At 43.1% G+C, this 17,837-nt stretch overlaps 1 protein-coding gene across 4 annotated transcripts in view; it reads right to left on the bottom strand.

The window, feature by feature from the left end:
- Positions 1 to 3,568: 3,568 nt before the first annotated feature.
- The window catches only part of LOC138433508 (transducin-like enhancer protein 1), a 92,543-nt gene continuing 78,274 nt past the window's right edge, over positions 3,569 to 17,837 (bottom strand). For all 4 annotated transcript variants that reach the window (XM_069576295.1, XM_069576296.1, XM_069576297.1 and 1 more), the window contains exons 15-20: positions 12,628 to 12,877; positions 10,594 to 10,841; positions 7,051 to 7,198; positions 5,269 to 5,419; positions 4,302 to 4,378; positions 3,569 to 4,158 (exon numbers count right to left, since the gene is read on the bottom strand). In XM_069576295.1, coding sequence (XP_069432396.1) covers positions 4,051 to 4,158; positions 4,302 to 4,378; positions 5,269 to 5,419; positions 7,051 to 7,198; positions 10,594 to 10,841; positions 12,628 to 12,877 — 982 coding nt within the window. In that variant the 3' untranslated portion in view covers positions 3,569 to 4,050. The remainder of the gene's footprint in view (positions 4,159 to 4,301; positions 4,379 to 5,268; positions 5,420 to 7,050; positions 7,199 to 10,593; positions 10,842 to 12,627; positions 12,878 to 17,837) is intronic.

Below are 17,837 nucleotides of genomic sequence, written 5' to 3'. Positions count from 1 at the left end.
GTCCTCTGGTGATTCTGATGCAGACTAAAGTTTGAAAACAATGTGTCTAAAAACAGGAATCCAACTAACACCAAACCATATAACTGTTTGTTGTACTAGGACTAGTTTGTTGTACATATAACTAGTTGTACTAGGACAACTATATAGCCAGAGAAGCCTTGGCTATCTGGAGAGTAAGTTTGCTGGGGCAGAAAATGCGCCTCACACAAGCTTCATCTTGCTTGGGGAAGCCTGAAACTGGTGATTTGATGATTTCACTGCCAAAGGAAGAGTAAAGAGAAGACATCCTTGAGAAACAAACAAGCCATGATCTACAGCAGTGGAAAGTATGAAATATCCTTCCTCATGTTCAAGCTGATGGCAGAGGCAACAGTCCCTTGATGGAATTAAACAGCATGCTGAAATTAAGAATTTCATCCCCTCTGTCTGATTTGTTGGAAAACTTTTGGGAAAGTCACTACCTCATTGTGCCATTAGCAAAAGTGCAATTTTTAAAATCCCTGTATGAATGCTTTGGAGCCAGCTGCTACTTACCAGTCATGAAATCTTCAAAGAATCTTCAAAGATGGAAAAATCTCTCAGGACTTCCCTGGTGATCCAGTGGCTGAGACTCCATGCTTCCAATGCAGGGGTCATGCTTTTGATCCCTGGCCAGGGAAGTTCCACATGCCATGCAGCCAAGAAAAAAAGAAAGTCCCATCTCTCAGGCCACTGTGAGGATTTTTATAATTTATAAAACAGTTCCCTATCATCCGTCAAATAACAGAAACTTTAAAAATTTTAATTATCATATTGATGAAATATTTTGTTATTATGAAATAAGTAGTACTAGAAACATCTGGTAATGAAAAAGGTATTACAAAACCAATCTTACTAGGCCTTCAATTATTATCCAGCAAACTTCAATGCCATGAAAGAAAACATGACAGAAACTTATATTCAAGGTTAGGACTGTGAGTGATAGAAAAAAAAGATTAAACAAATATTAATAAAACCTATTACAAAGAATAGGGAAAACAATCATTTGGTTAAATTCAGTCATAAATCCTGGTGGCTCAGACAGTAAAGAATCTGCGTGCAGTGTGGGAGACCTGGGTTTGATCCCTTGGTCAGGAAGATCCCCTAGAGAAGGAAATGGCTACTCACTCCAGTATTCTTGCCTGGAGAATTTCATAGGCAGAGCAGCCTGGTGGGCTACAGTCCATGGGGTTGCAAGGAGTCAGACACGAGTGAATGACTAACACTTTCACTTTCATACACCTATATACACCAGAGAAATGTGCAAGTTGTAAATATTTCAAATGAAATGAAAAGGAAATTTAGAGAGCTTGGGAAAATCACAGGTCACTTTATGAAACTCAAAAGAATAAGCCTGAATTTGGTTCTATCTCCCATTTGGTTGGGAGGACACAGCTTCCCTGAACCTTGGTTACTTCTATAGGGATAATGACAATCATCTCTTGATACTTTTATATGTAAACCTGCCTTGCAGGGCTCTCTAGATGGATTTGAATCTGTTGAATCCTAATTTACAATCCATTTTTCAAAGCAAGAGGTACATAAACATTTGGCTTACCCAGATTTCAACAATCACATGATTCCAGTTTCCTGGAGAAAAGGGGTGGGGCCTCCTAACTTTACGGTTGAGGAGGAAATCTCCCACTCATAGATGGTGCTCCCAGTCATGCTTCACACACCAGATTCTGATCTTCAAGACCCTGAGATGTAGGCATGACTATTTTATCATTCTCATTTTGCGAGTGGAGAAACAATCAACTGAGCAGTCCCCCAAGATTCCAAACCTTGAACAGAGGGATGAGCTCTACAGAACACCTTTTCTGGGATCAGACCAGAGTCTCAACCAAAAGCAAATGGAAGTGGTTTCATTAAATTGAAGATAACTGATGAACTGATAAAGATCTAGACCCTCAGAAAATCCCATGAGAGAAAGAATATTGGGAGCTTGGGAAACCATAAAGCATGAAGGGAAAAAATGCACTAACAGAAAATGGGACTATTTCCTTAATCCAGAATCCCTCCAAATATATTCTCCCTTCTCCATGGGTACCCACTTCACAGGAAGAGACAACCCCCAGACTCCCCCATGTCTAGGTCTCCGCCAATGGACTGGTAATGGAAATGATAGAGAAACTCCTAGTCACCTGCCTCAGAGGACATCCTTCTCCTGGACTCCCACTCTTTCCCTCTGGGAAGGAGGACTCCAGTCCCTCTGGAGGCTGGGACTAGAGACCATGGGAGTAACTGTGGATGCCCAGAGCTGCACCAATGGCCTGGGTCTCTGGGTCACACGTGGATAAGACACAAACCCTTTGTGGTCTCAGAGCCACTGTATTGTTGGGTGCTGTTATAGCAACTTAACTTCTACTCTACTATTACAGAAAACAGGGAAGGTGAGGCAGGAAGGAGAGAGACCAGAAAAGGTAAACAGTATGTTATGAACCCATCAGACTCTGTAGTATAAAAACCTGCTTCATTATACAGGGAAGGGATGAGAGAGAAATCAGCTTCAGTAATTAGGCCTTTGCCATCCACTTAATGAGAAGAGAAAATATTTAACAAACTGTACATAAACATTATTTTGACAAAAAGTAAACAAAATAATGTTAAGTGTATAAAAACAAGATGGTCTGGATAACAAATAAAAAATATTAAGACAAACTGACAACAACTTGCTGGATCCTAAGAAAACAAGGACATTATAAAATTCCTTAGGTGCTATTTTTAAACAGCCAGAAAACCTGGCTTGAAATTATTAGCCATGATTTTTGAAAATACAGCAGTAAATAATAGGTATATAAAGAATGAGCCATGTGGCCTTTTCAGAAGGAATCATGCATGGCAACTTATTAAAAGCCCAGGGTTACAGGTTCCATCTAATCAAATTAGTAAAAGCTTGTCCACGAAGATAAAGACCAGACTAATGACAGGCAGCAAGGGCTGCAGCTGTAGGGAAAGCCTTAATGAGAAGGATGGAGCAAAGTGCTGGGTGTGGTTGGCTTAAGTCAATTAATATAATAGATCAAATAAGTATTAATGAGATAAAACCAGCAGGCACCTTTCTTCTACAGTTTAATGAACTCCATAACTTTGTGGATATCATCAGTCTTAGCACTAAACCCAAGTCACCTCCATTTCTTGAAATGTAAAGCCTGTAAAGGGGGACTATAGATCTGAAAGCGCCAAGCTTTCCTAGAAAAACAGGGTATTCTGTCTCCCAGTGAATCTCCAAGAAAAAGTAAGCTTTAATTGACAACCTCGAATCACAAGAGTTTCCAAACAAAAGAATGAATCTTGGCTTAAGTCATGTTATGTTAGCTTTCCAAATAAAATCATCATTAATAAACCTTTGGTTACTTATTATTCTTCCTCTTGACTTCCTGATTAACTCAGAAGAGGTAACTAGGTCCTAGTGCACCAGGAGTCTGAGACCAAATATATTTATAAAACGAGAAGCACATTTTAAAACTTCCTCTACAAATTTCTGAATTTCGCTTATAGAACCCACACCAATGATTAAAAACAATAATGGAGGAGAAGGAAAAACCACTTATTGGTACTAAAGCCTTTACTGTAATAAACCAAATATATTTACAATTTATACAAATGTTTAACCTTCAACAAAAATACAAAAAAAACATTTCACAAGATGCAAAACCAGGAAACGAGTTCATTGGAGACACCACTGATCTACCAAGGACAGATAGGAGGGAAACCACAAGGAACAGAAAGGTAATCTCGGCAGACCTCACAGAAAGAAAAAGATGAACTCTGCCTGGGCTGGCAGGCTCCGTTCCTGGAGCCTGCAACCCTCACCCCTCTGTCCACGTTGCCTCGGTGCTCCATTTGGTCTAGGTAGATAGGTGACCTTCTCTTGATGTGCTTGTTGCCTCCTCTTTGTAGACGCAAAGTAGTTTTGTGTCAAGGCTTGGAAACAGGTTTTTGTGTTTTTAAAGTTACGACTTTTCTATTTCTACAAATTCAAAACATTTTGGCCCAATTCAACTATAAACATTAAACCACATAATGTTTTCAGTAGATGACTTCATAGACTGTAGCCTTCTTGTCCCCTGAGCCAGTGACAATGTATTTGTCATCCACAGAGATGTCACAGCTGAGCACAGATGAGGACTCTTTGGACTGGAAGAGAAAACAATGGACGTGTGTTTGGTGTGGAACAGAGATGCTCCAGGCCCTGTCCCTCCAAGGCACCTTCACTTCCAGCATCATCAGGAACACTGTAGTCCAACTGTTGCCATTCTAGGCGAGGAGCACTGACTTACCTGGAATATACTAGCTCCATAGGGGGTCCTCCAAGCATTGAGGAGGTTATCTTTTCCAGTACTCACAAACCATTTACCTAGAATTAGCAAAGGAACAGGTAATAAGATCAAAATTCCTGGTATATATTAGCTACCTGAACTTAATCAAACTCAGAGCATTGTTTAATTATAAGCTATCATGCCCAAGGGTGTGACATAAGTAGAGAGGGCAGGTTTTAAATATGGGCTCCATTGTGAACCATCTGTGATCTTGGGTTTAACCAAAGTGGTGGCAGGGACCATGTCAGTCCCACGAGCCACTGGATACATGACAAGTAGCTTCACACCCAGCACACAGTGGGTCCTCTGTCAATCAATGAAGCTATTTTCTGTTAGTCTCCTTATGATAAATGGGACTTGAAAGGATTGAATGAGGAATCTAAGTTAAATGGCAGATAGGATATATGGCACATAGAATGTGGTCAGTAATGTGATAGCTATTAATCCATCCTTCATCTCATGAATAAGTATTCCCCATGAACTTCTCTCCTCATTTTCCTCACTGCAGAGTGTAATGGTCTGGGTGCCCCGAAATGCTCCCTTCTCTCACCATGGGCTCCTCATCCTGGTCAGTCCACAACGACTTCCTCTACTCCTGCCCTATTCTCCTACAAACTCCCACCCATCCCCCTCAGAGTGGTACCTAACTGCCCTCCACCCACACTTCTGATTCTCTTCACTAAAAACAAACATGCATCAAAACCTTGTATTAGGCAATTTTATCGCCTGCTGACTTTTCTCAAATTAGGGAAACAGACCGAAACAGACATCACTATGCTCTGAGAGACAATTTTAAGACAATAGAATGATTGCATCCAGCTGCTCAGAGAACAACATTTTTTCCAGATATGATCTCCACTGTATTTTTTTAGAAGTATTTTCCATTTTGGCCACCGGCGTCCTCCGGTTTCCTTTCAGTGGAACTCACCACAATAAGCGAATTTTAGGGACAGCACACAGCTCTCGTGGAGATGTAGCTGGTACTTGTCAGGTTTGTTCACGTGGAGGACTTCCACGTTGCTGCTCTCCATGCCCACGGCCAGCCACTCTCCAGTTGGGCAATACCCAAGAGAGAATATCTACAAGAAGCAGAGAGGCTCACTGAGTAGTTTGCCCATATAGACCTGGGAAGTGAACAGACAACAAAGGGGAAAACTAGCAAGAACAGGAGGACGTAATAAGTAAAGCGCAGGCTGTGGCAAAGTCTACAGGACAAGCAACCCAACTCAGATAAGTCAAGTGTTAAAGACCTTTAAGAAACAAATTGAGAGAAAGAAAAACAACACTTACTCCATGGGTGATAAAATCAAGAAATAAATTCTCAGGAAGTAATAAAGGTATTCATGTGTGTTGTCTGAAAAGGTTGTCTTTTACAGTTAGTGGTGGTGGTTTAGTCACTAAGTCATAACCAACTCTTGCAACCCCATGGACAACAGCCCTCCAGGTTTCTCTATTCATGAGATTTTTCAGGGAAGAATACTGGAGTGGGTTGCCATTTCCTCCTCCAGGGGATCTTAATGACCCAGGGATCGAACTCCACGTCTCCTGTATTGCACGTGGATTCTTGAAAGCCTGTCTTTTATAGATACTAACTGAAATACTTATGGATGAAATGATACAATGTCTGGGATTTACTTTAATAAACATAATCCAGTGTTTGGGGGCAGGGATGACAGATGAGAAGGATTATGTGTTAGGAACTGAAGTTGGGTGATGGGCATATGGAGTTTATCATATAATTCTCTGTGCTTTCATATATGCTTGAACATTCTCTGTTCTCATATATATTTGAAATTTTTCATAAGAAGTTTTTTTTTTTAATATAAAAAAAGGCAGACCGAAAATAGAATCCTAACCATAATGGAAACAGGGCTGGAAAGGAACAGGGAAGACTATAAGGAACTCAACAAAATTTTGACAGGGACATGAAATTTAGTTGAATGTATAGTTGCTTTCCATTTCTGTCCTATTTTTCTGAGTCGAATTACTTTTATTTCCAAAATAAAAAGTAAATAAGTCATGACAAAACAAAACAATTCCACCATCAGAAAACACTTAACATGGCAAGCACTGTCTTTCCCCAAACAGGCCTAGATTCAGACACTTGACATCTAAATAATCTCCACAATGCACAATCAAAGTTGCCATTTTCCCATCATTTCAAAACTCCATAAATCTAGTCAGCCATGACTCCAATTTCTAAGGGATGACTAATAAAACAGGCATCCACTGAGATACCACTGTATTTTTTAAGCTCCCTGATGTAAGTGAAATGAATTAACTTGTAGAGCTGTTGTGATTTTTCTCTACTACTTGTGACATCCCTGCATATTTTTAAAGGTCTATTTATATGAGAATCAAATCATCTCTCACCCCTACATCAGATGGTGAGGAGAGGGACAACACATCAGACCCTGTACGTTCTTCACGGCACAAATTCCTGCAATGAATTCACCGATAAACAAAACAACTAACAAGTCTTAACCTACAGCATTTTAAAAGCCAGCCTAAGTGTTTCAGGGTGATTTGGGTGTGTGTGTGTGTGTCTGTGTGTGTGTCTGTATGTGTGTGTGTGTGTGTGTGTGTGTGTGTGTGTCTCAGATGAAAAGTCCGGTCTGTTTGTCTAGATCCCACTCTCCTGGGGGCGAGGGTTGGGGAGGGCGCCACACACGGAGCACCGTGTGGGTCCCGGGGAGGGCCGAGCGTGCACCTGGGAGGTGAAGTCGTGCTGCTGCAGCTGCCGCCCCTCGCGCAGGTCCCAGGACCGGACCGTGTTGTCCAAGCCGCCCGTCCAGAGCTTGGTGCCATCGTTAGAAATGTCAATACAGCTGGCCCCGTCCGTGTGGCCCTGGAATTGCCTGATAAAACAAACCAGATTGAATAATGATTTCCTGCCAGAGCTCAAGGTAAACACTGTTGTGTTGTTAGTTTTGGACTCGCCGGGCGTGTGTCATCTCCTCAGTGTCTGCTGATGTGCAAGATCAAACCAACCTTCTTCCCTCGAGGAGCAGAGGAAACGGCACCTGCAGATTTTCTTTTCCTTTTTTCATGATCCAAGTGCTGAAGAAATGGAATGCTGTTTTAGGTCACCACACAGGAGAAGTTAAATACGCTCCAAGAGCTATTCTTACAAATCTGCTGGAAGGTGAAATTCCTCCCAGGTCTGGAAAAGTGTTTAAGTGTGAAAAGGGGAAAAAAAAAGACAAACACAGAATCCCAAGTGTATTCCTTACAGAAAGAGGCAGGCCTTGCCTGTAACCGCAAAGGCCTGTATCCCCACATCATGGACTCGGGGCCCAGGAGCACACCCATTTCCATGAGTGAGTAACACCAAGATGCCCTTCGTGCCAGCAAAGCATGAGCTCATGTATTGACTCAACCTCGCGTTCTCTATTAGAAAAAGCCCTGCGTTAGGAAATCTGGACTCCTGGAGACAAAGGGGCATGCCAGCCTCCTGACTCAGACGCACGGGGCAGAGGGAGCTGATTGCTGACTGACCCCTGGGCATGGTCCTGCCTGGAATCCCAGCACAAGGCCTTTGTTCTTTTGAAGGGGAATCTCGTGCCTCAGTAATAACCACCACCAAAGACCCAGAGAACACACTTGTGATTGCCAAGGATAGGATGGGGTGGAGGGAGAGGGATGGACTGGGAGTTTGGGGTTAGTAGATGAAAATGTTACATTTAGAGTGAATAAACAACAAGGTCATACTCTGTAGCACAGGGAACTTCATCTAATCTTCTGAGATAAACCATAATGGAAAAGAATATAGAAAAAGAATGTATATATGTATTTCTGTACAGCAGAAATTAGCACAACAGTATAAATCAACTATACTTAAAACACATACACACACACACACACACACACACACAATGAATCACCACCAAGAATGACCAACCAACAGGGGTTTGCTGAGCACAGATGTTCTGCCAGGCCTCAGGTGGGGCTTGCTGAAGGGAGGGTGATGTAACCCACCACAGGGCTGATGGTGTGGGGGGTCATGGGCCTGGTTTTGCAGACCAAGAGGGAGCAGGCAGGGGAGTGACTAGAATAGGAGAGAGGTGTTCCAAGGCTCGATCACAATGGCAAACCAGGCAGAATCCATGAGAGAACTGCTTGGGAACTCAACACTCAGAGCAAAGTTTCCACTGCCTCTTCTTCCTGTTAACTTACTATTCCCATAGAGCTTCACACTTTAAAGCTGTGCTTGGAATGTAAAGGGCATGGAGGAGAGGATGTGAGCTCCACTGCTGCCCTGAATTCTGAGACAAGATACAAAGCAGTACTTTCAAAGTCTCTCTTCTGAAAACTACTCAGAACTTCCACCATGATCTTCTCCCCCATGCACCCCAACTCTGTCCCTCAAAGTCCCAGCTTGCGTCTTTGTCCCCGCTGGTCCTCTAGGCCTATAGCAGTCCTACCCCACCTTTCCAAAGTGCTGCTTTTCCATCTTCAAAAAGCTTGTGAAACCCAAGGACCTCCTTTTCATTTCAGCCTCTGAATTTTTCTTACCTCTGAAACTCATGAAATACCTGGACTCCTTGAGAACAACTGTTTCTCTGGGGACCCAAGCATGTAGTGGGTGCTCATTTCTCCATCCCTCCATCTACCTATCTCAGCTCTGCACTAAGGCTCCTAGAAAGCAGCTTTTAGGGCTGTTCAGAACATGCTGGGTCACAGAGATACACAGATATTCAACAGACTCTGCACTGCCCTGTCACACAGGGTGGCCACTAGCTGTGTGTTGCCAGTCCAAACAGAGAGACGTGTGAGGCATGACTCCATCATGTCCAACAGGTAGTTACTCCCCAGGGGCTGGCACAGAGCAGGAGTTCAGAGCACACGAGAAGGCAAGGTGACCAAACCCCTTTGCAGCGCCTCCATGATAACATCAGGATAAAACAGTGCACAAGTGACAGGGGTAAACAGATGAATACTTGAAAAGCGCTTCAAATGAATATGTTGAAAGTGTATTTATTAAGTAAAAAAAAAAGGCAGAAAACAAAGAAAAAATAACCAACAATCACTAGGCTAGAAGTTTGAAGTGGCTATTGGCTCTGGCTCCAGTTGTTCACTTTGCTCATTCTGAGTTGCCCAGAGAGTGACAAAAATAAAATAAAATAACTGCAGACTGTCACCCACATGCAGGGACAGAGCCTGGTGTGGTAAGACTTGGTAGATTTCTACAAAAAAGGCTGAAGAGTGAGCTGCTCTAAAGAGTTCCATGCTCTCTTCCTTCCCTCCAGCTCTTGGCCTGGAAGCATGGAGGGAGTTCTGCTAAGTAACCTATGAGTCTAAAAATGTACCACATGCAGTGTTTCTAAGTGAAGATGAACTGTGACATGAGAGGGCAAACACAGGCCCAATCTGCCTTAGATGTTTAATCAGTGCTTCCTTTATTTATTTATTCATTTTTTTGGGGGGCGAGTGGGGGGCTACTCCCTAGCTGTGGTGCATGGGCTTCTCACTGTGGTGGCTTCTCTTGTTGCGGAGCACAGGATAGGCAGTTGTGGTGCATGGGCGTATTAGCTGCCCCATGGCGTGTGGGATCTTCCCAGACCAGGGATCGGACCCATGTTCCCTGCAATGGCAGTCAGACTCTTAACCACTAGACCACCAGAGAAGTCCAGGGCTTCCTTTTCAAAAGGCTTTTCTCTAACATCCCAGACACGAGCATCAACTTGGCCAGAGGGAGGGAGCTGGCCAGAGCCGAGGAAGGACACAAAGGTGGCAGATTCCAGGCAGCTAGGCTTGTTCCTGGGGGAAATGACCCCTGGACACGGCTTATTTAGTTATTGAGAAACACTGCTACTTTAAAACGATTTTGTGGGTTAAATTCGTGGAATCTCTTCTAATGTTCTTTTGTTGATTTTCTGTTATCCTGTATCAGTTGGTTCCTGTTTGCACGTATGAGGTTCCAGGCAAAGCCAAAAACATCTAGCGTTGAGGACCTTTTGTACCTCCATCTAATCCATGGTATTCTGCCCCTTGGCAAAGGCCAGGGATGTTTTTTAAACAAATCTGGCATGAAGAATAGGAACATTATGGAGGTAAATATAAAGTCTGGGTGACACCCAAGCACGGCAGCAAGAGTGTAAGCCCCTGAGGGCAGCGACACGGTCCTGACACCCAGTTCCAAGCCTGGCCTGTGTGGGCTGAGAACCTGGGGACAGGCAGAGAAGTAGGAGAAATGGGGGGAGGGGCCTTTCTGACCCAAGGAACCCCAACTTAGGAAACCACCCCCGCTCACCTCACCAGCGTCTGGTTGTGCAGGTCCCACACAGCGATGTTGCCGTCGCTGCAGCAGGAGAAGCAGACCTTGGAGTCCGGGCTGATGGCCAGGGCGTAGCAGGCGGGGGCCGAGGACGTCAGCTCTGCCTTGATGCGCGGGGTGGGAGCCGCCAGGTCCCAGATGGACAGGGTACTAGCTTCCCCTCCCACTATGAGAGTGCAGCCATCAGGGAGCAATTTGCAGGAACGGATGTAGTTATCCCTGTTCTGTGAAATAAACATAATTCAATTGTTATAATGCATGACCAAGCAGTAACAATGCCATGTTCTCTAACGGCTATCCCGGTTGTTGACTTAAAAAGTGGTATTTCACGGACACTAGCAAAGCAAGCATTCTATAGCAAAGATCCGGGTCTGATGGCCACTGGCTCCTTCGGAGTAGTAAACAAAGCAACCTCAGAGGACTGCTCAGTGCATGCAAAGGCTCACACATAACTCTCACTGCTGCCTAGTTTCCTGCTGAAGAGACGAAACTCAGACCATCAGTACATGGAAGGTGGGTGTACATGTACTTCTCTATGAAAAAGACCACTTTCCAAAGCTAGTTTAGAAATCTTTGACCTCATTACCCTGTTATTTACTATTTGGAAAATGCAGACTTGCTGCCTGGGTTTTACCCTGTTATTTACTATTTGGAAAATGCAGACTTGCTGCCTGGGTTTTGGTTTTCATTACTCTGAATCTCTCTGCCTAAGGCTTGTACCGTGTCTTCATTAGCCAGATGGATCCTTGGCTGGGAATTTAACACGGCTGCTTTCTCCAGCTGTAACCTGGCTGCTGTCATATTCAAGCCTCTCAATCCAGAGGCCAAAGAAATGAACAAAAGAAGGCATCTACCCATCAAAACCAACACATCAGAAAGGAAGGTGAAACCTAAAATGATCCCCCCGCCTCCACCACCACCAACAAAGAAGTAACCGCATCCCCACCAGAAACAGCCAAAGTGTTTACTGTGCTTGAACCATGGCCTATTGTTCAAAGAGGAGAGAAACTGTAACCAGTGTGATTTCAAAGAAATGAGTGCTACAAAACTCTCTCACTACCGCAGAATGTTAAGTTGTGTTTAAGTATGTTTCCTCATGTTTAAGTATGTTTCCTCATGTTTAAGTTTCATTAATAGATATATGTTTAAGTTATTTGATTACAAAAATAAATCAAGGACTATCCCAAAGATCCTTGTCATCTCAAAACCACAGTCTGTCTTCTTTTTGAAAACACCCTCTCCAGAATCCTTGCTGTGTGCCAGGCAGGCTGTGGGTCAAGGACCACAGGTAGCCTATAGTCTGCTCAAGGCCAATGGTACATGGTCTGTGAATGGGTACTGTACATGGGTACTCTGTAAAGGACATGTCCCAACATGTTCTATGATCCCTAAAAATGCAACATGGTATTCTCGTACTGTGGGAGTGGGGGTGGGGAGGTGGCATAGGTGCTTGAAGGGAGCACTCCCTCCCACCCCACTGCCTCCATTCTGCTGACGGCTGCCCTGATTTCGTGCAGTGTGATCTATTAACTCTTTCCTGAAGTTAAGGTCATAAAACTCAGTCAGATCCCCCTGAAAACACAGCCCCTGTTCAGAATGGTTCTATGTCACGTTATCAAATGTTTACTCTTCAATATTTATCCAAAGGCTGCAGGGAAATTAAAAGTGGAGTGGAGTCCAGAGCTCAGAGTCCAGGGCTAGCTGCGCTCCATCCATTAAACGGGACACCCCCTTCTGAACACACATTCAAACAAGAACAGCTTCTGTAAACTACCGTTGAAATATTTTTTTAAGAGAAATCCATCAACTCTGGGATTTAACCACTGAAACAGCAACAAATGAAACCTTCACGCTGAGGGGAGAGGGTGGGGAGAGCTAAATGGCTAACACAGGAAACAGAATGGGCTTCCATTTCCTCATAATGGGAATAAAACCCAGGCCCCGACAGCGATTTCCTTATTGAGTCTCCAGGGGGAAATTACCCTGGTGCACCGGTTCCTTCTCACTCACCAGACAGTCGAGCTGAGAGACGGGGCTCTTGTTGCCGGGGTGGCTGATGTCCCAGACCTTGACACAGCCCTTCCCACCCGTGTATACGTGTCGCGTGGGGTTGCTGATGGTCACCGCGCACACCACCTCCCCATGGCTCAGGGTGTTGATCTGGCGAGCGTGTCGGGGGATGCCAGGGCCGATGAGGGCATCTGGGGGGAAGGGGACGGGCTGCATCTGACCATCTGCGGTAACGTGGAAGGAGTATGCTCTTTTGGAGATGGGATGATTAGGGAGAAGAACATGAGAGAAGATAGAAGAAATATTTATCATAAAGCAATTAATCATTACCACAGTATACTTCTATGAGAAAGACAAAAGAAAGATTCTTGCTCTGCTTTCCTTTTGAAAGCAATAGAAGTTTAAGTGTTTATTGATGGAACAAATGAAATAAATAACAGCCAAAGACTACAGTATAGAAAATATATATATTGAATAATATTTAAAATTTTTATAAAGATTTTTAAATTGTACTGCTTTATTTCATAAAAAAATTCCTTCAAAAGAACACTAAATGTACTTGCAAATTACCATAAATTCCTCCTTCTATGTACCTAGCATAATTGCATGATTTCTTAGTACAATTTAAAATAATTATTTTTGATGCTTAAGATGAAGCCCTTACAAGCTCATAATAATTACACATGGTACAGTATACTTCAAAATCAACAAACAAAAACAGCTTTCTAAATGTACCAGTTTAATGTTTGGACTTAAAACTCTCTTCTGCATAACTGACATAAAATAATAAAAGAGAATGTCTTAAGTAAAATGATTCTGTGATAAAGACTTCAAGTTTCTTCCTCAACTACCTCCCTGTTTACTTTGGCCACAAAGCACAGTTTATCAAAGGTAGCAAAGCTCCCAGTAAAAGATGACTCCTCTCAGCTTTGCTCTGGCCAGGTACACCCATGTTCTGTCTGATGAGATGTAGGCAGAAGCTGCTGGGTGGCACTTAGTTCATAACCTAAAAGAAAGGGAATCTGGGGGATATGGAAACTGTCTGTACTTTCCATACAATTTTGCTGTTAGCCTAAAATTGTTCTAAAAAAATGTTTATTAATTAAAAAAAAAGAAAGAAAAAGAATTTAAAAAGAGGGAAGGGAGTGTGCCTTCTCTCTTCTTTCCCTCTTTTCTGCTAACTAAACTATGAGCATGATGACTGGAGCTTCCGTAGCCTTTTTTGCGTCACAACATGACTTTGAAGATGGAAATCAATTGCTGAGGGGCACAAAACAAAATGATAGGATGCACAAACCCTGGGGACACTATGGGGCTGTGATACCTGCCCTGGGCTGACAGCCAGTATCTTTTATGGGAGAGAGAAATGAACTTCTACGTTCTTTTGGCTATTTTCTTCCCTGTTAAATACAGACAAACCTAATCCCAGTGTACACTTGTTTCTAAACCAAACTCCTAAAGCTTATTTTTTCTTTAACAATTTAATTACTTAAACTCCAAGCACTAATATTACAGATACTATAAAATCTCTACAAAGAAAAGACCCTGTAGGGGATGGAAGAAATAGGAGTGATAATATTTCCCACCCATATCTGAACTAGGCACTTTGAAGCCCACTGCTTTCACTTTCTTCTTACTCAAAGCATCACTTGGTAGTCTAGAAGTGCAACATTAAACCTCTCTAAGTCTGCACACATAAACAACAAATGAAGTACGTAGGGTTTTCTCCTTCCCATAATCCTCTAGGGTAAGTCTGGGCTCCTTCTGGAACTTATCACTGGCACCTTGAAGTCCCTTAACAGATTCTAAAGACTATGGGTATTAAATATAGAAATTAAAATTTCATTTTAATGCTAACTCAAAGTTTGAAAAATAACTAAGCATGCACAAAACTGAAAACTGATACAAGATATCAGGTTTCTACCTGCTTGCACATAAAACCCACATTAACTTCCTTAGCTTGAAAATAAAATATCTGTCCTTATTTTTCTTCCATAAAAACAAAATATCAAATATATGAAAAGATTTTTAAAAGAATTTCTCCTTAGGCTCTAAGAATCTTAGAGTACGAAAAGGCAAAAGGAATCTTAGATACATTATCTCCTGGCAAACTGGTTCCAATAACTAATATTAAATGGCTATTTGGCCCAAATCCTTAACGTTACCCTTAATTTGAAAGACAGAATACACATGATGGGAACTATGCAGAATGTCATAGGAAATAAATATGCAAATAAAACAATTATAGATCAAGGCACTTGTCACTAGACCACTAAATCTGTATTTTTTAATTGAAATATAATTGATGTACAGCATTATGTAAGTTACAGGCATATAACATATTGATTCACAACTTTTAAAGGTTATACTCCATTTATAGTTATTGTAAAATATTGGCTATATTCCCTGTGTTGTACAATATATCCTCGTAGCTTATTTAGACAAAATAGTTTGTGTCTCTTAATTCCCTACCCCATTTGTCCCTCCCCGCTTTCCTCTCCCCACTGATATAGCCTGTTCTCTACATCAGTTAGTCTGTTTCTTTTTTATTATTAAATCTTCTATTTTTTAGCCCATAGTATCCTTTGGTGTTGTTAGTCCTTATCAAGTCCACATGATGTTTCGATACATGCACATTAGAGTTAACTGAACCTATGCCATTTATTCTGGAGAAGGCAATGGCACCCCACTCCAGTACTCTTGCCTGGAAAATCCCATTGACGGAGGAGCCTGGTAGGTTGCAGTCTATGGGGTTGCTAAGAGTCAGACAGGACTGAGCAACTTCACTTTCACTTTTCACTTTCACGCACTGGAGAAGGAAATGGCAACCCACTCCAGTGTTCTTGCTGGGAGAACACCTCTCCCCTGGGACAGGGGAGCCTGGTGGGCTGCTGTCTATGGGGTCGCACAGAGTCCCGGACACGACTGAAGTGACTTAGCAGCAGCATGCCATTTATTACATGGTATTTGGAGTTGGAATCAAAAAGCATTGTATTACTGCCCTTGAAGATAAGACCACAAGAACTGGGGTTGAAGTCTATCCACATTCCAACTTATGTGACCCAGATACCAGGCACCACAATCTAGGTCTGAAGATAACAAATGAACGATGGTCAACATGGGGAGAAAACTTGCTTCTTAGAGCTTTCTGTAATTTCTAAAGAATTACAGCAGATGTGAGGGTTAGCTTTTCTTTTTGCCATAAATCAAGGTGGGCACTTCCAGGTAGGCAGTTTCTATCAGGTGCCATTTTAGCAATTCTGGATTTTTAGGGGAAGGAAATTTTATCTGCTTCCCCTGGAACTCTGCTTATTATAGAGTTAAATGTTCCAGATTAAAACAGATGCACGAAGTACAGACGGAGAGCTGTATGCTTGTCTTTGGAAGACACCCACCTCTCTCCCAGGTGTCCTCTTCTTTAAACCACACAGGAGGTCTGTGATCATCATACTTAGGCAGTTTTAAAATTGATTCACAGTGCAGAGAACTGCTGCCAGAAGCTGTGAACATTCGTCCATCCCAGGGGAAACCCATACGGACGTTAATACATCAGTCACAGGGGGCCTCAGAGGAAGCTGGCGCTACCCGCTGTGCTGGAGAGCTTAATCAAATGAACAGATCCCAATGAGGCACAGGGCAGGTGCGGGTCACAGAGGGAACAACGGAAAGGAAAAACCAGGGAAGCAAATGAAACAGCTTGGAATCTGTTATTCACCTCCAGGAAGAACATGAGTGTCTTTGAGAAAGCCCACTTCAATGGCACATCCTAACAATGTTGAGGAGGTCCCAGAAGTAAACTTTGCCTCTTTACTGACTGAGAAACTAGGAAAAGTAAGATCAACTAGGAGGGGGTATTTATAAATGGATAGTGTACATTTATAAATACTTCTCATGCCTGAATTTAGAAAGAGACCAGCCACAAAAGAATGCATATGGCATGACGGCATTTATAGAAGTTCACACACAGGCAGGATTTACCTCTGGTATTAGAAGTTGGGGTGGTGGCTCCCCTTGAGACTGGAAGAGGCATAGATAAGGTTTCTCGGGTGTTCTTTGTGCAAAGTCACTGGGCTATACACACATGATTTGTGTACTTTCCTATACATGTGCCTCTATTTTTAATGCTTGGATTCATGGGAGGGAGGCTCAAAATGGAGGGGACCTATGGCAGAAATGTCAATCTGAGTGAACTCCGGGAGCTGGTGATGGACAGGGAGGCCTGGCATGCTGCGATTCATGGGGTCGCAAAGAGTTGGACACAACTGAGCGACTGAACTGAACTAAACTGAACTGATGGCAGAAACCAACACGATATTGTAATTACCCTCCAATTAAAAATAAAATTAAAAAAAAACCTTGGATTTGTTTATTCAAGAAAAAGGGGAGGGGCTTTCCTGGTGGCTCGGTGGCAAAGAATCCACCTGCTGATGCAGGGGACACAGGAAGAACCTATATGCCACAGCACAACCAAGCCTGTAAGCCTGAACTACCTGAGCACAGACACCTCGAGGCTGTGCTCGGCAACAAGAAAAACCACTGCAATGAGAAGCCTGAACAAGGAAACTAGACAGTAGCCCCCACTCGCCACAACTGAAGAAGGCCCACACACACCAACGATAATCTAGCACAACCAACAACAAACAAATAAATCTTTAAAAAGAAAGAAAAAGGGAAGAGGAGGACTCCTGACCACTGTAGGCTGGGTCCATAGCAAGGTTGAGAGCCCAGACCCTGGATTTAAAGGGACGTGAGCTTCAGGGGCCCCAGTTCACAGCCTCACTGACTATGGTCTTCCTAAGGGGCTTAACTACCTGCAGCCTATTACGTATCTGTTTCCTGATAGACAAGATAGAAATAATAATGAAACATAAGAGCCGCAGGGGTGGTAGTAAGGGAAAAAAAAGGGCCAGCAGCTGCAAAAGTGCAAAACACTTAACACTGTGCTTGACACCTGCAGGGGCCTTCGGGAAATGACAGCATCGACACTAAATACCCGTGACTTAAAAAGAGGAAAGTGAGGCGATGTTGAATCCAGGGCTCTTGTCTTGACCAGAGGACAAGCGTGACAGCCAGGAATGCAGAAAGGGCGGAAGGCGCAGGGTGGGAGCCAGAAGAGCACGTGGTGATGGCGAGGCCAGGACAACCAGGATACCCATAAACCCTAAAAGGCTAGGTGGGGAGACAGCGCAGACAAAGACAAGTGGAGGAGG

Source organism: Ovis canadensis, chromosome 2 (genome assembly GCF_042477335.2).
Source record: "Ovis canadensis isolate MfBH-ARS-UI-01 breed Bighorn chromosome 2, ARS-UI_OviCan_v2, whole genome shotgun sequence".
NCBI classification, from domain to species: Eukaryota; Metazoa; Chordata; class Mammalia; order Artiodactyla; family Bovidae; genus Ovis; species Ovis canadensis.
This window is presented reverse-complemented; position numbering and strand designations above follow the sequence as displayed.